General features: G+C 36.1%; 3 protein-coding genes across 3 annotated transcripts; 2 read left to right on the top strand and 1 right to left on the bottom strand.

Annotated features, from left to right (window-relative positions):
- Positions 1-7,133: 7,133 nt before the first annotated feature.
- On the top strand, positions 7,134-7,496 carry LOC124409075 (transmembrane protein 216-like). Its single transcript, XM_046886467.1, has one exon. It carries the CDS (start codon positions 7,134-7,136, stop codon positions 7,494-7,496), a length of 363 nt encoding a protein of 120 aa, XP_046742423.1.
- A 1,688-nt stretch (positions 7,497-9,184) lies between these two features.
- Positions 9,185-13,705, bottom strand: LOC124410092 (adenosine 3'-phospho 5'-phosphosulfate transporter 1). The gene is made up of 8 exons (XM_046888238.1): positions 13,401-13,705; positions 11,892-12,115; positions 11,565-11,776; positions 11,250-11,474; positions 11,010-11,160; positions 10,537-10,748; positions 10,324-10,449; positions 9,185-9,378 (listed from the first exon to the last, which is right to left on the bottom strand). The coding sequence occupies exons 1-8, from the start codon at positions 13,433-13,435 to the stop codon at positions 9,211-9,213; spliced, it is 1,353 nt and encodes a 450-aa protein (XP_046744194.1). The 5' UTR covers positions 13,436-13,705; the 3' UTR covers positions 9,185-9,210.
- A 3,633-nt stretch (positions 13,706-17,338) lies between these two features.
- LOC124409073 (5'-3' exonuclease PLD3-like) lies at positions 17,339-25,574 on the top strand. The gene is given in 9 exon segments (XM_046886466.1): positions 17,339-17,343; positions 18,442-18,790; positions 18,872-19,006; positions 20,470-20,661; positions 20,764-20,892; positions 23,427-23,566; positions 24,134-24,299; positions 24,945-25,086; positions 25,196-25,574. Coding segments are annotated over 9 exon segments (1,392 nt in total). The 3' UTR covers positions 25,330-25,574.
- Positions 25,575-26,165: the final 591 nt, after the last annotated feature.

The raw sequence follows: 26,165 nt of genomic DNA, 5'->3' as shown, positions 1-26,165 counted from the left end.
CTTATCAGAGAGCAACGTCATCGGTTTATTTTTATCGGAAACTCACGGTGAAACGTTGTGCTTTTTTCATTGTCTGGTTGCGAGGGCGTACATTGTATTTTTTTATCCTATCTCTTATGTAACCAAGCTATCTATCTTGTAGTTCGCAAACAAAAACAACATATTGCTTGTCTGGATCGTTCTCCTACGCAACCAAACACACATATGATGATCCATCTAATTATAAGTATATGTATAAAATTTTGTAGTCAGTACTAATCTACACGCATGCAAGTTCCAAGATTATTCAATATCAAGGCGATAAAGCGAATCGATCACGTAGTCGGTGAAAAAATGTATATTCATCAATTTTCCATATTTTTCTAAACGAACGATTACGTACCGTTATTGCAGGTCTGCCGTCAATTCTCTAATATGTCGACGTTTTATTTTCGAATCCCATACACATTCTGTGAACCTACAGAAACATGAGATATAATACATGTATCTGAATTCTCGTCTCAATTCGATAAAATATTTCCGTACATTAATACAAAATTTATCTACCAAACTAACTTACACGTCTTGATAGTAAAACAAACGTCGTCCAAATTTTATGACGGTGATCATGGAGCGCGAGAAATTGAGATAGAACGTCGTACACCAAACTGAATTTTTTTATGAACATGTGAAGCAAACGGTGTCATAATAAATTGTTTTATCATTGGCTTTTTTTCATCTCAGTAATATAAAGATTTCAAAGGTCAATGCCCTTTACGAATGAAGTCAAAGTTTCAGGCAACGCTGTAGCACATATATAACCGGTCATACCGGACCAACGACAATCTGTAAATATACCGATACGCTCTAGGCTTTCTCAAGAGTACCAATACCATTTACCAGTACGTTTACTCCTGATAATTAATAAGCATCTGTACTAATCCAGTCTTCTCGAATAATCTACGACCTATCGAAGCCAAGATTCGAATTAGCCAACTTTTAACGCGAAACAGCGAATAATTTCAAACGTCCCAACAGGTTTACAGAGTGCATTTAAATAAACTGTAGTCGTAAATAAAGGGAAATGTAGTCACGGTACAAGTGAACCTAACTAAGATAAATGCATTAATATACGGTTACAGGTGCAATTTGTAGACTGAATACTCGAATCTCAGTACTTGGTCAAAGGTGAAATCATAATTAAGTTATTCTCGCTGCATAGGCGCTAACTCCGGAGTCACTCAGGTCCTCGAACAATCCCCGACAATCTTTAGGGGTTGGTCTGCTCCTTTTAGAACTATTGAATTATAAGTATGATGTTTGTTGTTTGCATTAAGTAACGAATTTTCAGAAATTGATGGGATAAAAGTTTATAGGTGGGCCAACTTGAAATATTTTTTCACATTTTTGTTACCAGTCATCAGCTTATCGTATTGAGATTTCTGTTTTCAAGTTGGTTCACCTTTTTGTAACACTATCCCTCCCCCCCACCACCCTACACAAGGCGACTCCACGGGTTTTACATAAGTCGGCGCCTATGGCTTGCTGTAATTTTATTTGGCGTGAAATAGTGCTTGATAATTGGCGAGTGCTAGAAATAGCAAAGCTATAAGGGAATATAAAGCAGTGACCATATAGCAATTGTGCACGCCTGATATTTCATTCCGACTGCAGACGATTAATTTCAGCAGCACTCGCCAATGATGAAATGCTATTTCACGCTAAAATGAAAATCTAACAAATACCTAAAGTGTAAACCAACCTTTCCAGTCGAATCCAAGGGAATGAGAATTTATGTTACAAAATTCACTAGAAGTTACAGAGCATTATTTATATTTACCTAATATTCACTCTCAGTGCGAAACAATCTGGTGAACAAAGAATTCGCAATCGTCGGCTAGCGTAAAATTGCGATTTTTCGAATAACTCGGGAAGGAAGGTCGCTAATCGATTTTCGCGTTCACGTTGAACATCTCAAGTCACATTAACCGCGGCACGAATTGGCACAGGAATATTCATCGGAGTTCAATTAAAAAAAATTATTTGACCAATCATATGTTGTGAATAATTCAGGTCAGTCTGCAGAAATTTATACAGCGGGATCACCTTGAATAGAACATTTTTAGTCATTAATCGAAAACGTGAAATGTCGCAATAATCGTGACGAAAAAAAGTGGTTGAAATTTACAATCATAACTGGTTTAGTTAGTCGACATTATGTACGTTGTAATCGTGGTAAATAATTGCAGTAAACTTAACTAATGGTATATAGTTAATTCCCGTAAATATCACGTTAAGCTTTATAGTTTCAGAGTACACAGAGAACACGTACTGCACACGTCCAAGAGTAGTTTGCAGTGAACGCTAATTACTTGTTTGTATATCATTGCGGTTGCAAAATTAACGAGGAAAGGTTTGCTATGTTCTAAATCAACAGCTTACAGTCACACGTGAATACTCTCTTAGATACGATACAAGCTTGAAATTTAACTGCGCAGCTGTTATCATCGTTGATGTTACTCGAAAATCCTTACCCATTCGGGAGTTGAAAATAAGACGAATACACTTCTTTGCTTCTTTTGCCAGTAGAACTTCGCAATAAATTAAACTAAATAGTTATTTTCTGTGCTATTATATTTCCTGTCAGAAACTAAAAAAGTAGTTGTGTTGTTGACGGAGTTAGCGGAGAGAATTAACTTTACACAACATGAGTACGTTTTACGCGTTTTTTCATACATTATTACCGTACAAAAAGTATCCGTTTCTATGACTGTAAAGTGCGAATTTAACTCCTAGGAGTTAAAAGTGGTTCTTTCTGTACTCCGCGCATGCGGAGCAAACAAAGTCGCAAACAATCTGACATTACGTAACCCTAACGTCAATTTCGTACTTGGTGAAAAAACGCAAAGAATCGTGTGCAGCAAGGAGACAACAGTCTTTTCGCCTCGCGTATTTGCAATATTCGTCTTCGGCTCGTATGCGTGCTCACCTACGAAAAAACTGAGTTTGCCTCCTTGTTACACAATATATGTAGTATTAAGTTCCGAAACGAGAAAGCTCCTTCTAATCACGTGGACTGCAGTGATCCGTCCATTATAGTATCGACTCACACCGTCTCTGAGTTCTCACAATAGATTCGAAGTGGCAAAAAACACATTGGGACTGTTGGGAGTATCATATCGCTGTCAGTTGCTCTAGGGTCTAGAGTCTAGGCTCTCTGGCAATTTTTTATCGGAGATATCGTAACATATAGAATGATCAGTCGCCTGAACGTGCGACGCGTAATTACTCACGTCACGAAAAATTAACGCGTTTCTGTATCAAAGCTGATAAATTTTTTCTCCGAGATTACTCGACTCTTAACGACCCGTTCAATAACCCCTATACGTATAGTGGAGGGTCACCAATTCTCCTCTGATTATACAGATGAAATTTCCTATTAAAATAACTGCTCTGGAGCCAGGGAGCATATAATGGAATGTGTATGCAGAATTAACTGCTGCTATCCAGACGACTTTTTATGCAATACAGGGAACAAACGGCACCCTAAGACTTTGGAATTGACCAAGGTCAGACACACAGTGCCAAAACGAGAGTGTGCAAAAAACTAGACAGGATTCTCCATACATCTATGTAAGATGATATTGCCTGTGAAGGGCTTCCATGGTTCACCGGAATCCATGGTGTCAAATACATCATTTCTTTCTCTTTTTCTTTTTTTGCATTTCTCTTCTTAGTTTTTAGTACCATAGTCTAGCAGCCTTCACGGAAAGATATTCCAGAAATGTTAGCACTAAATTTAGTATTTAGTGACAATTAATCATCGATTTAATCATCCCGGAACTTATTTTCATTTATTGAGGCAGCTCTGAGCAACCATCTCATATACAAAGTGTAGGTAACTTAAGTAACGTTTGGATACGATATTCATATATGTAAATTTTTAACGAGTTCTTGAAATGATCTGACGAATATAGTAGACAGTATCTCTTTCTAACGACGATGAGATAACATGTCTGGAATTTACGTACATCACTTTTGCTCCCTAAAATAGTGAGATGTAATCGTGCAACGCAATACATTAAATAATAATGCTGAGATTGCGATTTATAATTACTAAATGGTTATTGAATTAAAAAGTGGACGTAATTGGATGTGATGGATCTTGCCTACCACTGCTCGCAAGCACCTATTGCTATCCACCGAACAAAGATGCATAAAAAAGTGTTTTTATTCATTTAATGCAATCACGTTTTGCCTCAACGTTTTTTCTTTCCACATATTCGATGATGGTTCGAGATGGAAGGAGGACGATTAAAAAGCCATTCGCTAACTCGTTTGTAACTTTGAATTCAGTTATAAATTATTGTGTATCATTCCTTACAAATTTCTGGAATGAATTTCTTTACGTGTAGAATATTTTTGTAAATGAATGTAAAAATTAAAAAGGCTACTCGTTTCTTACCATGACAAAAAAATGAAAGCCTTAAAGTCATTTTCGATGAAAAAAAACAACATCAGGAATTCAATAACAATAATAACAAACAATAAAATTTGACAAATCTGCATTTCCAACATTTTCCGTAGCTGTTCAGTACCCACAACTCGGCAAGTGATAAAATGATACGACCACCTCTTATACTAGACATATTTGTGTTTCTTGCTATACATAGTATGACTACAGTTTTGTCTGATGTGCTGTAGCCACGAAGAACATGGGTATACGAGACCGCATATGCAGCACGAAAGACTTTACCCGCTCATTCTCAGAACCGTAGAGTGTCAAGTCCACGCGCAAAAGACGCGGGGAGTTTAAATGGTGCAGGTTATCGAAGATTCGACGCATTGTAGATAATCAATGCGCGAAGAGTGTGGCATTAAGGTAACAGGCACGAACCATTGGATTTAGTCAATGTAAAAGGTATTTTAAATATGACTGACACTGCACGATGTCTTTGCTGAAACGATTATGATCCCAGAAGCGTATCGGCTGCCAGCCAGTTGTGAAAACTTTTAAATTTCAATTTTTGTTACATAGAGTAGTTTTCCCATAGGTGAAAATGGTCATAACAGAATAGAATATATGTTTCATATTACCCTCATACCGTGAAATAGAGGAAGCGAAGGAAATAATACACAATATTTCATATTATGGTGAAAGAAAAACCAGATATGAACATTTGTTCGATGATTGAGAAATTTTGGTATACCGAATACGTCAAAACTTCAAGAAAATTGATTTACCATCCATATTGACATAAGAGACTTAGAGATTATAAGTTTTTAGAACGTCACTTACAACTGAATATTTCTACCATTTTCTTGGCGTGTGAAGAGCTACAAAATATAAAATTTTATTTGCTGCATTTTATTCATACTATATTCCTTTACCCCTTCTAAAAAAGTTTGGCCTAAAGAAAGAATGCTTTGTCAAAAAATTTTAAGCCACGTAATGCAATTTACATTATGGTGCTTTCACATCCAACATTTTTCGGTTTTTCCTACCGTTGATGTTTTGATTACCTTCAACTGATTGCGTTGAATTTTTTTGGGGTAAGAGGAGAGAGGGGGATTTTGTGCCCCTTAACATGCCTACGATGTAAAATTCAATTTCAAGACAGACAGATGTCAATAAGGTGATTTTTGAATGCACCGTCTCATGCTTTCGATACCTAAGCCGTATTCCTATTCGCAAAGATTCTGAAGTAGAACATTTTAACACCTAGTATAACTAAATGCATAATACATTAGCTTAGTCGTGCTGGAGGACTATTCTTATATGCATTATATCAGCAAACATCAGTTATATAAGCGAGCTAAAGCTGTAGTTGATAGATATTTGTTGGCTGATTCTAAAATTCTAAATGATTCAAGATGTATCATGCAATTTGATCACTTGACATTATGCCGCACTTTTAAATTTCATCGATTCAGCAATCGCGTGAATATAATTAAATCTCAGGTACGGGAGGACCCGTGGGTTAAACTTAAAAACGAATTATCGATCTTTCAACATAGGGAGTAGACAAAGGCTCGCAACGCTGTAGGCAATGACACCTCGATGAAAATTTTCCCCATCCGATCACACATGAAATCACAGGCAAAGATTGCGGCGTCTTGAAACTTACCGATCATTCGATGCTTCCAGAATGTAGGGTCAGTCGGCTCAGCTATCCTGGTCGATGACCTTCGACGTCTTCGAGAAGATAGTTTTCCACACTCGAGCACATGCATGCCTGTTGAAAATTAGAAATAATGGTTACAAGCAGTGTCGAAGGGTTTATATTTGTTGTTTCTCTCGCACGATTCGCACGCAAGTCATACCAGGAGCAAATTCACAAGCAATCTGCGAAGAACAGTGGTCAAGGTCAATGTGAAGACACAATAGTGTTGTTGTAGCGATCGTACAGCAGCTGTTCTCGTACCCGAAATACTCGCGAGAAAATAAAAATGGCACGATCTAAAGTAAGCCGTGCACTCGACACAAGATTTCTTTACGAATACTCCGAAAATATTTACAACAAGTTTAGTCTCCAGTGTGAGTAGTCAATGGTGTGAGTCTTAACTGCAAATCGCGATCGTCGTTTGTTCATCATTGAAAAAAATCGATTGCCAGCATACCACGTGAAACGAACCTCTGCGTGGTTTTGAACTGTTTATTTAAGTATCACCTACTAAGGCCAGCCTCACGGACCGAGTTAATTACTAAAATGTTATCAAATTAAGCAAAAATTCGTAGAATTCGGGATATGGGACGCGACTCCACCACGATTGAACTCGTCAGCGCTCCGGAATCTCGCGACTAGCCTGAAGTCAGCGCCGCTTGGGCGGCAATACCACGAATGAAAAGAATCACTAATCAAACCAGTGATCGCTACACACCGCGTTTCCTTTCTTGTCTGTGACTCCAAGCTGAGCAACGTTTGTTGTAAAATTATAAATAGACAGCTGTAGACAGTATTTATATCTGATTTGAAGTTATTGTTCAGTTGAGACCCAGTGATGTCTAAAATAAGAGCAACCAGATGAAGATATTAATTACGTTATGTCTACTTGCACGTATGTGGTACAAATAAAGTGAAACAATGCCGACAGTGGTGAACTCCTTCTTAACCTATGAGATTCTGATGTATTTGAATTCGTTTTACTTCGGCATGTTTGCTGTTTGCGAATTTGGAATGAGTATTTTCAAAGCTCTCTGCCTAATACCTCAACCATCGGTTGAATCCGTTCTCCATGGACTTGCGATCTTACTTTTCCTCATCATAACCGAAACCGGACGTATTTACCTGGGAAGAAAAGGAAACTTTACGGAACAAGGACCTCCCCTGATGCTGGGTATTCTACTAACCATTCCTAGTGCCCTGGCAACTATTTACTTTCTATATTGGCAGATGTCTGTTCTTCGCCTTGAACGTATCCTGTGTTGTATTCAGTTGTTTTTGCACGCTACCGAATCTGTCATATCCATCATGTGTCTTGTAGCCATTTATCGCCCTCCCTCCACAGAAGAATGACAAGAAGCGTTGCATCTTACCAGTTTGTTCCATTATTATGCTCCAGTCGATACAAGTCACGCATTCATGCACGAGTCCAAAGCTAGTTCTGATAAATATCTACCAAAGCATATTGTGTACAGGTTTTGATGTGAATTAATCTAAACAAAAAAAAAAAAAATGTTTTAGTTTCTTTTGAATTTCGACCCCCAAGACTGAGATTTGTATATAATTTGCTGATTGTGCATAGATTACAGTAGTTTTAATAATAATCCATTGTTCTCCATCAAATTCTCACTGAAAAACGTAAACTACATTTATTTACACATTAATAAGTAAAAAGGACACAATCTGTTATTATGATTCAGTGCTCTCCAAATATATTATCTTATTCCATATATCACATCATAATCTTAGCTCATCATTGTACTGAATCGATCAAAAACTGCTGAGTGTTTCAAGTGTTTTTTTTTTCTTTTTTACAAACAAAGAACTGCATTTTCTGAATTTTCATTAGGATTAAATACGGTATGGCATACATATAAAGAAGTTTAATAACTGCAAAATAATTATACGTACTACACAACAAATTGTCAGGCGGTACCTGCTTGTATTTCAGTTTCTAGTCATAATTATTCTTCATTAAATTAATTATTTATTAATCGTCTTACTTCGTGTTGTAAAAAGTCAATATGAAACACTGCAAATTTTACCTTACAAACTATATCAGTAATTAGAAATATTTATTCAACATAATAAATCTGTAAATAAGGAAATACCGACTTTATACTGTCACTTTTAGTGACAATTTTGGAAAATAAAAAGTTGAATAAATTACTCTACAACCCCAAAATTTTCGAGCTGGTTTTATTTCAACACTCCCACTATGTAGGTATTACAGTGAATTGTTATCTTATATGTATTGGCATCTTACGTTTTTATCACCATTTTGAGTAATAATCAATAACAAATAAAATCTGTTATCAGTATAACTGATACATATCTATACGAAATATGAATTACCTGTAGTTCTCACTACAATTATAAATAAAGCTACCTTCCGTCTATATCTTATTAGATATAGATATCATACTACAAGTTAAGCAGGATTAATTCACAGTTAACAGTGCTAGATCATTGTTTGCTCTTTGGATTAAAAAAACCACAGGATTATCTTTATGGGACTGAATTGTGGCTGCCGTAAGTTCATCATTTGGATGAAAATTATCGTTTCTTACTTATACAAATATAAAGACCCTGAAGGACTTTTCATTAATCTTTGGCTTGGCTCTTATTTGTAGCCTTGACGTTTGCCAACTTTTTCAAGTTGATCAGATCTACGTTTGAAGAAAATTATAATGTGAAATTTATAGCGTACCTTCAGTATTGCCTCAGTGCAATTTTTCAATTTCACCTATGTCTGCTATTTGAACCTTCAAGGTATGAGTTATAATTTACGATGTTTGATTGAAAAATATCTCAAAAATAATTTTTTCAAGACAAAACAAAATTAGTTTACATTTCATTCATTCCCTAAAGAATATTATCAAGTACCATAGTCGCACTATTCTATTTAATCATTACAATATTCATAAAAAAATATTATTTTGTATATTCTACAAATTCACATCTTCAAAGCTCACGAATGATAATCAGTTAACTCGAGAGACTATCTCTTGCATCAAATTCCCACACTATCGAATAATTATCATGCCCTCTGGAAATGTTCCTTGATTTAAGTGTTAATACTTGGTGCTTCAATTTTAAGCTTCCTAATTGCTCGAATTCGATGACTACAGTATATGCGTAGGAACACAGAACAAAATACCAGTAGTACACCGAACACACCAAGGATTGTTATATCGTGATGGTATATCAAACACGATAATAATATCGCTAGGCCCTGAAATAATACCAGGTAGGTGATTATCGTAAATATTGCAACTTTTATGTATATGAAAAATTGACCAAACATTGCAGCATTTACTACGAATAGTAATACTTGCTCTGGTTCATGAAGGGAGGTTTCTACTTTGTTGGGCTCAAAAATGTTCGATTTTTCCGCAATTTCTCATGCAAATTATATGAAATGTAGAATATTGATACTTGGTACGTTTACTAAGCGGTCTTTATTGAATATGATAATATTTTTGAAAGTTTGACAAAACATGGTACTGGGAGTGGAAAGAGAGATACCACACATATGTTGGTGCACCAGTGATGTTATTGTTTGCTTGCGCAAGTATTTCTAGACGCCCTAGATGAGCAATCATTATGAAGTTGGGTAGGCACGTGTACAACAAACGTCTTCATTAGTTAAACCAGAATGAGGAAAAAATATTGAAAAATAAAAAAATAGTGTGTGATCAAAGGGGAAGGTTAGTTTTTTGCCAAACACTTTCGCAGTTTTTTTTTCATAAAATAAAAGCGTTTCAAGATTTTTGAATAATTCTGGTTCAACTATTGAAGACGTTCGTTGTACACGTGCCTGCCATATTTTATAATGCTAATCTAGGGCGTGCAGAAGCGCTTCTGCAAGCGAAGAATATCCTCCCACTCCCTGTACCACGTTTTGTCAAACTTTAAAAAATATTATTATATTCAATAAAGACCACTTAGTAAGCATACCAAATATCAATACTCTATATTACACATTTTTTGCATAAAATATTATTACAAAATCGAACATTTTTCGGGCTTACAATGTAGAAACCTCCATTAAGCACAATATAATGATCTCTTCTTCAAATCTAATCTTTCTAGCACCTAGCGTGTTGAGATATTTAAATCTGATAAATACAAAACGTCATTTTAGGTATTTTGAATATGTCCGAAAGTGTATTCTTACCTGACGAATTGTCATGATGATAACAAATGTAACAGCTCCAAAATTAGAAATGGTATAGAAAATATACAGTTGTCCAGTTGCTGAACACACTGAGATCAACAAACAATCTGTGATAAATGCAGGATACTAGAAAAATGTAAAAAATTATTAATCCCTAAGAATAGAAGGTCTGTGGATAATGACGTTCTGTTAGTATATTGTATAATATATTACCTTAACCATAAATGCTAAAGAATTAGCAAAACTTGATTGCTGAAAGAGAGACATCGCAGTCAAGAGACAGGAAAACATGTTCACACCACACATCATTTGGACACTTGTCACACTATATTCAGTAAAAAGTGCATTCTGCCAATTACTAGTAAAACTATCTAGCATCATGTACCCTCCTAATAAAAGAACTCCGGAGGCTGTAGTAGCTCCTCCTATAACAATATATAAAGCGTGAATTTTCATCAAAATATAAATACTGGAAAACGACTAATTAGCATAAAAAATATCATTACAAGAAGAGTTGACGTGAGGTTATTCATAATTTTACTCTGGACTTGAAAACTTGAAGATTATTTATTTCAATGTTATCATAACTGATTGCATCAATTTTCATTCTAATTTAAATTTCAGTGCTGAAATTGACAGGATTACTCCCATGTCGGTTAATTTGAGATTTATGCGGATGAACTTACCAGCTTTATCCTCACTACTACCCAGCATAAAACATGTCATACCAATTGATATCAGCACTGCAGTAACATATTCGTAGTACTCATACTTGGAACGAGATACTATTTTTCCCATTATCATAACAGGAATGATTTTACAAGCTTTAGCCAACACCTAAAACATAGAAAATAGTCTAGAAAAGTAAATTTAGGTTTCTTTTTCAACAATTAGACTAGTGATTTAACAAAGAAAAGTGTTTGAACCTGCGTTGGGAAGCTGACATACATAAGAGCTTCATATTGACACCAACTACTCAAAATATTTGATAATGAGCAGAATGTATATTTGTATAGTGGCGTTGTATGGCGAGGCTGTTTCTGGATAAGCAAATACAGTCCAGACATTATAAATGCAAGTATCCTATTAATGAAAACTAAAAATTGAGAATCTCTATAACGGCTTTTATTTCCATCCGTATCAACATACTCCTGAAAAAAAATTATGCAATGCTTAGTATTGTTTGGAAACTTGACACAAGATTGAATTATGAAAATATCATAAACTGGTATTTTCAATACCTGTGTCATAACTTTTTCTTGTAAATAACCCCATGTCAAGTAACTGAATTGTAAACCTGAGAAACAATAGACAAGCAACAATGCATCCTGCCGAAATGTGCGCGGACTCTGTTGGGCATTATTCAGTCCCCCGAAACTAGGGGAATCCAGTATACCTTTGTCTCCATGCCCAACCATGCAAGCGTGGACGACCCTGTGTACGAATCCTTTTCCTACAAACACAAAGAAATGGTATTTTCACACTTTTGGTATCATTTGTTATATTTGTATTTGCTGGTAAGAAAAGTTTACAGTCTAACCTGTCATCAATTTGAACAAAATACCCACCACTTCGTTGCAGATATTTACTGCAGCAAACATATTTATAGACCAAGTAACCAGGTAATAATATGGTAGCGTAGCCTAATGAATTCAGACATAATCTCACAATCCAGCTGTATTCATTTGTAGAAGATTCAAGGATGTTTGTAACATTGCTGTCATTTTCGAGCAATGATTTTATCAGTTTATTAACCCCATATACTGTACTTACTGATAGTATTATCAAAATGCTGAAAAATTAGATTTTCATAACATAAGTGATTAAATAGTATTTGATGAACTTTATACTAGATCAAAATGTAATTAATTAATTAATTAATTAATAAAAGGAATAATTATGTCTACAACAGTGTTATAATAATTTCAAATGTTAAATTATATTGCTGTCTTGTCTTGGCTCACTGGCATGAAGACATTTTTCGTGAAACTAAATAAAGGAATCAATGCTGATAAAGTTTTAAACGAGTATAAAGTTCAAGTCCCAGTCAGTGAATTGACAACAGTCATAAATATGGTCCATGGAAAAACATCTTTGATAAGCATTTTCTGGCAACCATATGCGGTATTTCGTAACATCATGACCACTAAAAACTGTCGGAAGAATTCCGTGAGTTTTCCCTGACTTTCCTTGCCCAAATTCAGATTCTTTCGCTGACTAAAATACTAGTAATATTGCCAATAAATATGACTAATAATGAAGGTATGAATTAATCAGTACTTAAAAATATAGTCACAATCTATTTAATGCCGACCCAAAGAAATATCATTTAAAAATTATTTCCTTTCATAGATGTTAACGGCGAAGAATATCCAACTTAGTTCACGAAAATTTGAATATAATATTTAGATCCATGTATAAACTTATTTATTATGTAGACAGAATATCTTTTACAGAGACTAAGACACCCTTTCTACTTATGCTAACCCCTGCATCTTGTTCACGCTAATTATAATTTCACTATGAGTGTATAGTGCTAATCAAAGAAATGTTCCCGGGAAGCAATGTTTCTTTTATGGAATTTATAAAAATGTCTCTCGTGTACAGTACGAAATTGTTTGACCGCAAAGCACTTTGAAGCTCAACACGATTTGTATTAATTAACAATTTCCAGCATGCAATATTTTCAAATTTTAATTTTTCGTGGGAGATGCCTAGTTTTTACTTATTCCGCCAGACCACCGTTCATTTTCCCTAACCAATTAAAAGATTCTCTGATTTTCCTCTAACTTCCTTAACCGAATCAAGAATTCCCTGACTTTTCCCTGGTTTCCAGGACTTCTCTGACGAGTGACCTCCGTGATTAATATACATAGACATTTCTAAAGTTCGTGTTGAAGGCTAAGATTCGAAAACCGGTTGAGTGCGAAATACAGTATTGTTATTTTTATTGTTAACGTCGTATAACTGAGTTGAACTCGAGTTATGGTGTTAAAACATGATCAACAAGAAACTCTGTGTATTGAGTAATTATAAGTACTTGATATAGAATATAAAACAATGAGAAGGGTGCCTACCATATTATTAATTCTCTTGCATAGGTTCCCATCATTTAAGTATCGTATGCGTTCACGTTTATCCGTAAATTCTTCACATCAGCCGTTGACTGACAGGTGAATGTATCTCATAACCTGTAGATGGATAATGATTTGTGCGTAAGACTCATCTGGCTAGCTTGATATTGCAATAGGATATAGATAAACTTATCCAACACATCTGCGTCAATAAAAAAAACACTTCCGGCTCAACTTTCAAGGCCCTGGAATTGAAATTTTATCAAACTGGCGCTTGTTGAACGCGCCAACACACCAATACGTGCCGATATCAAATATGCCAGGCTTCCTCGCCGACGGAGGAGACCTAGAATAGATGGCAGGAGACTTCTCACTCCCGTGCCCGTGTATTCGGCTGTTGCAAAACTCGCGCGCCACCCTGCGCTGCTTCCATGTACTAAACCGCGAATGGCGGTGCTTTCAAATTGTTGCTTCAACGTATTTCAGTTGATTCGTGATGGATGGGTTGATAATACAAGCGATACAAGTGGTATGGTCAGTTTGACCCTTTTACAGGACAAACTGACTACATCACTTGTATGCTTTAACACTTTGAATAAATTTGATCAATCACTTGAAATTTTTAAATAAATAATTTATTGTCATTAAAGTATAATTGAATTGAAAAAAGGGCAAAAAACAGAAGGCAAAAACCCTGGTCAGTTTATAGTCTGAAAAAAATATATATATATCCGCCTCAATTTAATATTAAATATAGAACTAAGAATATACAATTTATGTAATAGTTATCAAATATATACAAGTAACATTAAGTGAAAGGTATAAATAAAATTATTATATACTTTGAAAACAAATTAAAATTATACGAGTTACGCAATAGTTATCAACTAAATACAAGTAATAGTAAGTAATTACGTCAAAGGTAGAACACAAAATTATATCACAGAAATACAAATTATATACAATATGTACTAGGCGAAAGAAGTCAGATAGTGAATGTATAAAGATTATGCATTGTTTTTTAACTCTCATGTATTCTTTACCGAGAACTTGACTTAAATTGTTTTTCACGATATATCTGTGCTTGTCAAAAAACTTTATTAGTACTGTTAGTATATCTAACTTCTTTCCCATTTAAAATTTTATTTACATTTGTACAGAATGTATGGATGTGCAGGGACACAGAAAATTGTTTAAAGTTATTCTGGATTTTCAACGCAAGAGCAGAGCAACCAAGCCACCCGAGACAATCCTCTTCACCCAATTTTGCTTTGAGATTCTTAAACAAATTTCTTCTAAAACTAATCGATGGAAGCAAACGATGGATGATTTTATCAAATTTTTGGACGGAAGTCAAAAAATTGTCGCTAACGTACATCAAGGCATGTACTTCTTCATCAAACTCTACTTTCTAATTTTCCGTGCAAATCTGGCGAAGGTTCCATTGCTAGGATGGTCGATTTGTACTCTGAACAGGCTTGCACAGATTTCAAAAGTCTGCGTGCTACATATCCTGCTGTATAAGCGTACGTAGTCTTCGTTAATATTGACTGTGGGAGAGCTGTCGTTGGATATTACTTATGGCATTTTCCAATTGCATTTGATGCCATGAACCATAAAAACTGGCGCGTGATCTGTAAATACTGAGGTTCTGCGAACATCCCAGTCTTCAAAGCCAATAATCTTATCAGCTTTGGCATCATATTTCAAATTAGGTTCTAGTTTCATTTCATCCCAAACCAAAGTCACCAATTTGTCTTGTGGGTTTATTAAAGTGGAAACAGTTTTTTTTCAACATTTTAACAGTGCACAGTTGAGACCGGTATCTAAATACAACCTACTCAACATTTCTAAAAGAGTTCATGTCGAAAATAATGGGAATAAAGATTTCTAAACACGATAACCTCTTCCAGAGGATTTGTATAAAGCCAAAGCAAGCGACTTTTCTTCAACAGTAAATCTTTGACCTCTAACATTTTTATTGCCATTCTGTAATTGTAATTTCATAAGCATTATTTGTCTGGCAGTTAATTTGTCAAAAAGGGACTTGATGTTATTTTTTTCAGAATATTCAGTTGCAGCTACGAGACGTTCTTTGAATGATAAATTTCTACGTCTATATATGTCTGCTTTTTCTTGAACTGGCTAGCTTGTTTATATAAATGCCTAGCTCTAGGAGTCAAATGTGTTTGGCATGATACAAACCTCAGCAACCTCAATCTTTTTATTTTTATTATATTAATGTTAGTCGTGTCTGGTGACTTCTGAACAACATTGAGTAAAGGATCATTGATGAAACTCTGTTTCATCAAGGTTCTCTAGCAATACAGAACTACTTGGAAAATCCTTGGAATATATTGGAAGGGGTTACTTTCCTGATATTCGGATTTTCCTGCAGTGGTATTTAAAGCTCTTGTTGTTCAAGCTCCCTCGATGGTAAAAGTTGGTTAGGCACAGCATCAGGTTTTAATGTTGCTTTTCCGACTAGTGGTACATAACAATCCGACGAAAAATGAAGCTTACAAACTACGTAACTTTTATTTAATATAACAGGGTCTATACCCATAACATCTGGATTGTTAATTTTCTCTAACCAAGCTTTAGCTTTCGTCGGATCTTTAGGTATTCGATGGGTAGTGATTTTAGTTCTGTGTGAAGTACATGCGGGAACTATGCACTTTCCTACAGATACATCCTTTGCAGGAGGCATTTTCCTGTAATCGAAAAGTAGTTTGTTAGAAAATTTGATACAAATATCAGATAACCTCAAATTTCAACCGGCGGTATGTTTGGTCCATTGTACTTACGTAGGATTTGGTAATGAAACGGCCGAATGAAACTGCACAAACAACAATTTTCTGTCACTCAAAATTCTCACAGATTCAATACAGTCCAATACATCAGGAATTCTTACACGATCAGCACTACTCAGACGTAACAACTGCACAACAACGATCTCACTGGATCTCACGCAATCTCACGGCAGAATGGCGTCGTATTGGCGTAGTCTATGCTAGAGTAGGGGGTCGAACGGTGCAGGGGAGGCACGTCTGCAGCGCCACCCTGCGCTGCTTCAATGCACTAAATAAGGAATCGGTGGTCCAATACGAGTCGCAAGGCCCAGAGAATGACGTCATATTGGCGTCGCGGCTAGGTGTCGAACGGTGGATCACTCTGTTTGGATCTAACTGAAATGTCAATTGCCACTGCTCAAAATATCACTTCCTCCCAAATGGTGCAATCATAAACACCTGGGCCGTTAGGATGTCGTATTTTAAGTGAGTAATCTGTCAATTACAATGTAATCCTCTAGTCATAAACTTACCTTGTTCTCTCTAGCTTAAATTTGAATATTTTTTAATGACCAAATTATAGGTATATATAATATGTGGCAATAATCTTTTTCTTGGTTACGATTAGATTAAGTAACTAAATTGTATTTGTAAGAATATAAGTATTTTCATTAACAATTGTAACTCCCTTATAGACTAACTTAATACTAGATAAATATTCTTACCTGTGATTCTACCTTATTGTTTAACTATCTAACTGGTGTGATGGCGCAACGCAAGCGAAATATCAAATAAGCGAAGTAATACTATAGTACTTTTTTGTGTAGTGTAGTAAAAAAACGTGTTAACATGATGTTTCGACTTCAAAGTTATGCGAAATTGCAAATTTCTACAATATCGACATAATTGGAGTTTGGACCTAAATTTCTATTCTAGGTTTGGACCATAGCCATACTCATATATTTTAATAATCTTTTTGAATTTTCTATTTAGGATAACTTGAACTTCAAAAATCACGTCGAAGAGTAAAAGATACACTTTTTACGCTATTATGCCTACCGCCATTTTCTGATATCTTACAATAATTTTTTTTAAAAAGATAGTTCAAATTCTATATCATTATAGATTTTTAGCAATAAATTCTAGAAAATGAGGTAAGAAAAACAAGCTCTCACATCGAAAAAATAACGTGATTTATACGAATTTTTTTTAGTCGGTTTAAAAAATATTTATCAACAAGCTTTTAACAACGGTCACACTGGGTGAAATTCACGCCGAACGTGATATTTTGCTTCAGAAATGATTTCTAAAAACTTGAAAAAGATATCTCGGTATTATAGTGGTTCCATTATGATGGTTCAAAATAAAAAAAATCGTCATATTTTCATGTAATATGGCATACAAGGGCTTTGGAATCGTCAATCACGAATCTGAATTTGTAATTCGAAATTCGAATTGGGTATTAATATGTTTTTGAACTTGAAACCTGCCATGAGAAAACGGGAAATTTCAGGGCTGGCTTAAGGTCAGGCTAACGCCGCTTGTTTACCTTCATTCCGTAAGTACAATAATCGTTTTTTCGACCGTAGAAAAAATGCATCGAATTACGTAAAAGTGTGCTTTTTTGGAGGCCACACTTTTGTTACATAAAGTATCGTACGTTTTTGTTATTATTATTTCAGTTCGAAAAGAATTTGTGAACGGAAAGTTCAAAGGGTGTCTAATGCTTAGCCTAATTGCGCTTGTTTGACGTCACTAGCGATAGCCATGATCATTCCAGAAACGCTTATCTCAAATCGCAACCCAGGGAGACCATGTTAGAACAAATGATACGTCATAATTCTAATATTCTAAAAAATGAGAACAATTTCAATAAAAAATTCGCCTTTTGAGGTGCTAAATTTTTGGCTGTTTGCAACAGAAAAAATCCTTACTTCAGGCCTTTGAAGATGCAACACATTTTCATAATCTCCTAGATTTCTGATTTCACAATCAGATGGGCGGTTATGGAGTTGTCGTGGCCACCGTAAAAAGAGGTATTGCTGGAAAATAGCCATATTCCCTGCAAATTTTCATATTTTTAATGAAATATTTTCTACAAGTTCCTTAAAACATGTAATCTCGAATGTCACTAAAAACTTTTCAATAAATATCTATTAACCCTTACAAAATAAAAACGGCAAACGAAAAATTCAAACACACATTATGCGAATCGCCCAGCCAACAACATTGCATTCCCATTCCGATTTCAGATGGGGAGCTCAAGGGTGGTACAGACGCAGCTGCATTCCTATCACTGCCATCCTGATACTTATCGTGTTCGTAGTCCTGCTTCCCCTGCTGATCCACGCAGGAGACAAACACTCATCGAACTCGACATTCGGGAAGGACTCGGGAGCGACTTGTATGGACAGTTGTAAGATCAATTTGGTGGAATCAATTCCGATCGGAATGGTTTATCCCAACAACTCAGTCCAGCATCCGAGCACGTACAATTCGTGGATGGAGTTGATCGCGTCCGCGCAATCATCGATAGAAATCGCTGCAATGTACTGGAAGTTGAGAGAGCAGGACGTTTATCCCAACGTTAGTGCCAAAGAGGTATAATCATAAGTCGACGATGAAATTAGCCAATACTCCTTCTTTATATACGGAGTCCAAAGTTCCGAATCTCTTTCGCAGGGTGAAGACGTATTCGAGGCCTTATTGGAGGGTGGGAGCGATCGAGGAGTGCGGTTGAGATTCGCGCAGAATATTCCCTCGCAAAAGTTCCCCAATGAGGATACAGAGTATCTGGCGAAGAAGGCCAATGCCCAGGTAACGTTAGATCCGACCTCACAAAAGTGAAATGAAGGCCTCGTTTGAAGGGTTGGAGGTAGAAAACAGGTGAGGATAAATGATCGAAAATGTGTAGTAAGTTGCTGTTCTCTGACGAGTTTGGGAACGTCGCGCAATCAATCTTCCGTTAAACGACCCGGGAAGAAGACTTATTGATTTCACTCTAACGCGAGAGAAACCACGGTCTGACGACCCATGAAACAATCAACCATTTGTAAATTATACAAGACACGTGGGTACAAGTTGGGCAACTTCGTCATCCGAAGCGCACCTGTGATGATCTTTACCGATATCGGGTCCATGTGTATGGGGCAGTCCACATTAAATCGACCCGGCTCTGAAATTTGACGTTTCCGATTTGACTTGCCATTTTATACATGATTAATTCTGGAAAGTACTATTTTTTTTTTAATTTTTCACATTCACTGGAATTACTCACGATTTTTGCAAACGGCCATACTAATCGATACAATTTAAAAATCTGAAAATATTCCTAAAAACGCACAAAAACCAAATAACAGTTTATGGTGGCCTGACTCTTCCTTTTCACTTAAAAAAATTCCTACACTTTTATTTTTCAACAACAAATATCTTTCAATCAAAAGGAAAAGTCAGATTACTATGGATATTTTTAAATTGTATCAATCAATGTGGCTGGTTGCAAATATTACAGCTAATTCCAATAGACTCGCAAGATTTCGAAAAAAATTAATGTTTTCGGGAGTCAAAATGATAATATAAAAAATCGCGAGTCAAATCGAAGAGGTCAAGTTTCATACCCAGATCGATTTGACACGGATTGCCCCATATACATAACTGCTGAACCTTTTGCATCGAAAATAAGAGCTGTTCGACCGTCGATGTTAGAATCATAAACATCTCTGATATTTTTTGCTGAACTTGAGATAAGTGATTCAAATTTATACCCCAAGGAAGACTAGGCATTAATTATTCAGCGTGCGGCGTTACTCGTTCAGAGTGTTCCTTTTTTATTCTCATTTTTATTTTATTCCGTCTTATGGTCAAATCCTCAATCGTCGGCCCACATCAGTGTTAATATTCATAATGTATTTTGACTCCACGAAGCAGGATTTCGTAGTACAAATTCCAGTATGACCAGAATCGAAACGGATCAAGTCCAAAAACGCTAATACACAGACCGATAAACTCGTAATGCAAAGTCACTCGAAGTTTCAGTTTCGATTACGCGAAAAATGTTGTGGAACTATTTAGCTTGGAAAAGACTGGAAATATTACTTCCGGTTGTCATTGCACGTACGCTAAAACCGAGCAATTAGTAAAAAAATACATTAATCACTCTGCAAACAGTCACGCAGATGATTTGCATGCTTCTTCATTTTTCTCAAATTCATCTATCTAATCACGTTCGTTAATCATCCAATTATCATCGCAAGGGTTCAACTCGATACGATTTTTAACAGGTGAGAAGCTTAGACTTTCCGAGCCTTTTAGGAGCTGGACTGCTGCATACGAAATTGTGGATAATCTATCGCATTCACATCTACGTTGGATCCGCAAATATGGACTGGCGTGCGTTGACCCAAATCAAAGAATTGGGACTGGTCGCTATCAACTGCTCTTGTCTGGCTGACGACATAGCAAAAATATTCGACGTGCGTGTAATTAGTACAAACATCTCGCGGTGAACTCTACGTAAACAGACCTGTATCAATTTTTGTTGATTATTTTCATAATTTGTTTCTCCTGTTGTCTAGGTGTACTGGAAAGTTTCCGAAAACGGTAAAGTTCCTGCGGTTTGACCAGAATCCTTGGCTACAAAAACAAACCTCAGCAATCCTATGAACTTCACGTCGGGTGGAAATAAGTACAAGGCATTCATTGCGGTAAGAGATACAGAGATAGATAGATATATAGTTTATTATGTCCATGGCGATGTTGGACAATTACAAGGACAGCATACTAATTCAGAAATGGGGAACAGTGACAGCGACAGAGAGAGCGAGAGCACAGAAATGTAGCTTAAGGTTAGTGAAAGACAGAAAGCAAAGAAAACGGAAATAAGCAGATGAAAATATACGTGAAGCGGCAGTTATGATAGAAATGCAAGAGCAAGTAGAAGTGAAGCAGAAAATTAGGACTAACATAAAACAAGATAAAGTACAATAGAGTAAAATAAAATAAACTAGACCAGAAATAAAATAAGATGAAATGAAATACACGAAGATAAAATAGAAATAAATAAATAAATAAATAAATAAACAAATAAATAAATAAATAAATAAGTGAATAAATAAATAAATAAATAATTAAATAAATAAGTAAACAAGTGAATGGATGAAAGATAAATAAATAAATAATAGATGGATAAATAAATAAATAAATAAAAATAAATGAAATAAATAGAATACAATAGAATAGTATAAATAAAATAGAACAGAAATAAAATAAAACAAAATAAAATAAAATAGAATAAAGAGATGTTGGACAATTACATACACAGCAGATTAATTTAGAAACGGGGAGCAATGACAGCGACAGAGAGAGCAAGAGCACAGAAATATAACTTAAAGTTTGTGAAAGACAGAAAGCAAAGTAAACGGAAACAAGAGCAGATGAAAATATACATGAAGCGGCAGTTATGATAAAGTGTAGGAGTGAGTTGAAGCAAAGCAGAAAATTAGGAATAACATGGAGAGGGAGAGATAGGTGCGTTTTTATTTGATTGCGATGCAATAACCCCTAACCAACCAATGACATGGTCGTATATAACATATAAGTAAAATGACATACATATCCAGGCGAGAAGTCCTGGAGTGAGGGGGTTGGCGGTTGGGCGGGGGGGGGGGGGGGGGGGGGGGGGGTGTTTGAATGATATTGAGAACACCACTATAATTACGTAGTCGCGATAATTACGTAAACCAACTGTAACGTTAAATTTGCGCATGTCAATTCATACATAGTGTAACGAAGTTGTGTTCACAACCCTTATACACCCTGGTACGCCTGATGCCGTTATAACGATCACATCGGTAACCAAATGTTTAGGGGAAAGGGGGGTAGCCCCATCCAGTTTTCTATTTTTATGATCATGCCTCAAATTAAGGGTGGAGAAATAATCGAAACTGCACAACAATTATAAGCAAGATATATTTTAATGAAATATCGTAGGAAAAAAATTACAAATTATCAGAAACTTGAATAAAGATATTTTTAACTTTGGCTTAAATTTGACCTCTCCAGAAAAGTGGCGGGTATCTCCGCCCACCGTAATAATTAACTGCGGAATCGATCTTTGGCGACACAAACGTCACATGTGTAATACAAATCGCCTGGATTTATATTAACACATGCCTCATGAGCCCAGTCTTCGCATTTGCGGCATTGGATCCATGTCTTCATCAAATGTTTCGCCACAAATTATGCATTCAACGTCTTTTTTTTTTGTTCGCTATTTTCATATTTTCTCGATTTGTTATTCTCCCTTTGAATTTAGGCATTTTGACGCCCACCTACGATAAACAAAGGACAGGTAATTTAAGTAAATTTTTTGTATTAATGTTCGCCTTTGAATAAGTGGGTGGAGGTACCCGCCAAAGTGGTGGCCAGAGCTACCCGATTCGATTTTGAACAAAAACATGGCTTTAGTATTAAAACTAATGTTAATTTTTCCAAACGAAAAAAAACATGTAAGATATAATTATTATACTAAATTTTGGCCCGGTAAAGAATATAATAACTTACGTTTTTTCAACGGTACACTCTTTTTAAAGTTGAGCGTGATGTGATCGTGTCGCACATAGTTCAGTACTGACGCTTTCACGAGCGAACGCAAAGACAGGTCGAGTTCTACGAATTGCACGTTCTTAGTAGGACAAAAACGAACACAGGAAAACAAAAACATTGATAGAAAACAGCAAGCGAGCATACATTTTGGACATGGTCGGGGCTACCCCCCTCGCCCCTAATCTTCTGTCTATCGTACGGTTACTCGACCAATGACTATTATTATAATAACAGTCAGTCTCCGGACTTGAAAAGAAGTACCTCGTACCCAAATATTTTGAATATTTTTCATTGGCGTGTGACTTCTTTGGCTCGACATTCGCTTAATACGCAAGAAAAACCTGTTTATTCTGATAGACGCAATTCGGAGATTGCCCCATTATTAGAATGGAAAAAAAATTTGTTGAACGCACGGAATATGGCCATGAAATGCGGTAAAAGAAATATTTTGTCAATGCAATTACATTTCGTTTCACTTGACAATACAAATTGTTATTCTCATACCTTTTTTTGGATCAAATAACATTTCTTTCAACCGATAAAACATTTCTTTCAACAAGTTTAATCGCCATGTGTAGAAAATTTCACAAATCCCTTTCTTGTGTGTATAAATAATTTGTTTCTTTTTGCATAGAGCTCACCACCACCGATGTCACCTCGAGGAAGAACAAATGATTTAGATGCAATTCTGCACTGCATCGATAAGGCTGAAAAGTTCATTTACATATCGGTAATGGACTTTTTCCCGCTGACTCTTTACACGCCTAAAATGAAGTACGTATATGCAAAAACTTTTTCCCGGCCCCGATTACCGTTTCTTCGAAATATACATAACATTGATCGCCAATCTAGTCCTCAGGATATTATAGGCATCGCAGAATGGGATAAACCCACCGTAAAAACCGCATGACGTTCACTCGCAAATTGCTAACTTGTTTTTCTTCCGCTTTTGAATAATGTTCCTACTTCAATGTATTCAATAAACAGTCTCATCGGCGCTTGCGACTTGTTGTGAATTTCTAGGCTACTACGTACGTACCTAATAAATATTAGGGCAATGTTTAGTTCAGTGGAGCGCACACTTTGCCGAATTATACTTTCGTTCTATCGTTACGTAAGATAGTTTACGCGTTACAGTATATTGTCATCGGAAATGCATGCGAAACAATAAACAAACCCGACATTTGAGGTTTTCTTTCTTTTTTTCAAAAGTTAGGTAATCGTTCCAACGAAATCGAGTGAAGAGGTTCGCCTTCACTTCACGAGCCGTTTCGCGAATCACATTGAAAGAAGGTTAAAAACCCGGCGATAGATCTGTAATTCAAACCTGTTTTTTCACAGATACTGTCCAATTATTGACGACGCTTTGCGGTCAGCTGCAATCGAGCACAAGGTCCACGTCAAACTGCTCATATCCAGGGGGAAACATTCACCACCATCCGCCGATTATTTCCTCAAGTCGTTAACAGTTCTTACGAACAGTTACAGAAATGTCAAAATCGAAGCAGTTAGTATATGAATATCACTTTATATTTAATACGTTTATAAAATAACTTTCGCTTTATCAAGGTAATTTGTATTTACGTGAAAAGTTTTTTAAATCACCGGCAAGGCGAAGCGAACGATTTTTTGATTTCAATCTAATCGTTGATCAAGGAAGTTAAATAATTGCAGAACTCGTATACCGCATAAAAAGAAAGTACAACATAACGGAGGGTGGACCATACACCTGAAATCTTGCGCACACCTGCAGTCATTAGTCAGTGGAATTCTTGAAGTCGTTCGATATCATGAGACAAATCTTTTCCAGGTTCATGTTATCTTCTAATACTAAAAAATTATTTAAGCACGTCAATTTTTACCAAATCGTTTTTTTTTTTTTTTTTTTTCAGCTTGCGGACAATAATACCCCACGTTACGTTCCTTCATCTGAGAGCAAATCTCCGCATTGCCCTTAGCATTATCGGTACACATCACGACCCATTCTAAATTATGAAAGTCGAGACTAAGCTGAAACGAATACCGATGTAATGATTCAGAAATGCAGAAAATTTACACAGAAAATCACTGAAATTAAATACTGATAAGTGCTCCGCAGCTGCAATTCGATATCAAGCTAATCATTTCACTCCTATCTCTTTTCATTTTCTAGAAGATATTCATCGTCCCGACAAACCCAGATCTTGATAAAATACCGCGCAGCAGATTTAACCACAACAAATACATGGTTACGGATATCGCCGCTTACATTGGCACAAGCAACTGGTCCGGAGATTATTTCGTTTCCACAGCAGGCAAGTATCGAATAGTTTGCGAACAGTGACACGTACCTGCTGATTACTGTACCAGGATTCTCGATAATTGTTGCAATCGATGAAAAGCGAACTGTCATTTGTTCCACAGGGATAGGGGTGGTCTTCGAGGACGTTGGTAACAAGAATGAGGGAAGCATACGACAACAGCTGGAAGAGATATTCCACAAAGATTGGAATTCCCGATTCGCTCATTCCTTGAACAAGACTTGTGTCGATATCTAGACGGCGCAACAGTACACCGTGTCGGACGATTAAAATAATTTGACGTATAACAACCGATTTCGACAATTATGTCCCTGAGATTTTAATATAGATGAAACATTAACATATCCAACAACGTCTACAAGACTTCGCGTCTCCCGATATTTAATTAATGTAATATAGGAGAGTTTTTACTGGGTCCCCACGTTTTCAAGTCGGCAAATACGCCTCCGGCCATTTCCAGATGGACTGGGTGGATGGCATGTGTATGTTTGATATGATTTTAAAAACGCAGAAATCGTATGTTTTACAAAACGAACTTCCAGAACCGAATTCTGTAGAATCGATTTTGTGTGCATGAATTCTGTAGAAACAAACTGCTGGTCGCAATTCTGTCAAAATGTTCTCTGTAGAAACGAGTTTTCTCCTTTTATTCTGCAGAATCGAAAAAACTTAATTCGTATTCGTTTCGTTGATGCCGTCGAGACGCCAGGCTCTAACTCTGTCCACAAGTGCTTCGATAAGGGTTATTTTCCTAGGAAGTTCCCGAGCCCATTAAATACCGAACTTCGCATTCGGTAATATACTTACATGCATACTAAAAATTTCACACAAAGAAAAAAAATTTACATCAAAGTCAGAACTCGCGTTAAGAATTGACAAGATATTACGAACCGATAATTTTATGGGGCGGTTCTTTCAACGGATCAACGTATCGACCATGTCTCTGTACGAATATGATGACTCGACTGAACTTGTCAGTGACATTGGATTTGAATTATTTTAGTCGAAAATTTTTTCATCAGCGGGAATTTCCCAGCAGAACTGTCAAGTACACTATTAGCTCAATCTAAGCA

The sequence above is a fragment of the Diprion similis genome, chromosome 8 (genome assembly GCF_021155765.1).
Source record: "Diprion similis isolate iyDipSimi1 chromosome 8, iyDipSimi1.1, whole genome shotgun sequence".
Classification (NCBI taxonomy): domain Eukaryota; kingdom Metazoa; phylum Arthropoda; class Insecta; order Hymenoptera; family Diprionidae; genus Diprion; species Diprion similis.
This window is presented reverse-complemented; position numbering and strand designations above follow the sequence as displayed.

Excerpts from the sequence above, each read along its gene's own strand:
- LOC124409075 (XM_046886467.1), top strand. The coding sequence starts at position 7,134 with ATGTTTGCTGTTTGCGAATTTGGAATGAGTATTTTCAAAGCTCTCTGC.
- LOC124410092 (XM_046888238.1), bottom strand. The coding sequence starts at position 13,435 with ATGATGGGAACCTATGCAAGAGAATTAATAATATG. Across the intron at positions 11,475-11,564 it reads AAGAAAAAGTTATGACACAG|GAGTATGTTGATACGGATGG; the intron begins GTATTGAAAATA and ends ATTTTTTTTCAG. Across the intron at positions 11,161-11,249 it reads ATGTCAGCTTCCCAACGCAG|GTGTTGGCTAAAGCTTGTAA; the intron begins GTTCAAACACTT and ends TCTATGTTTTAG.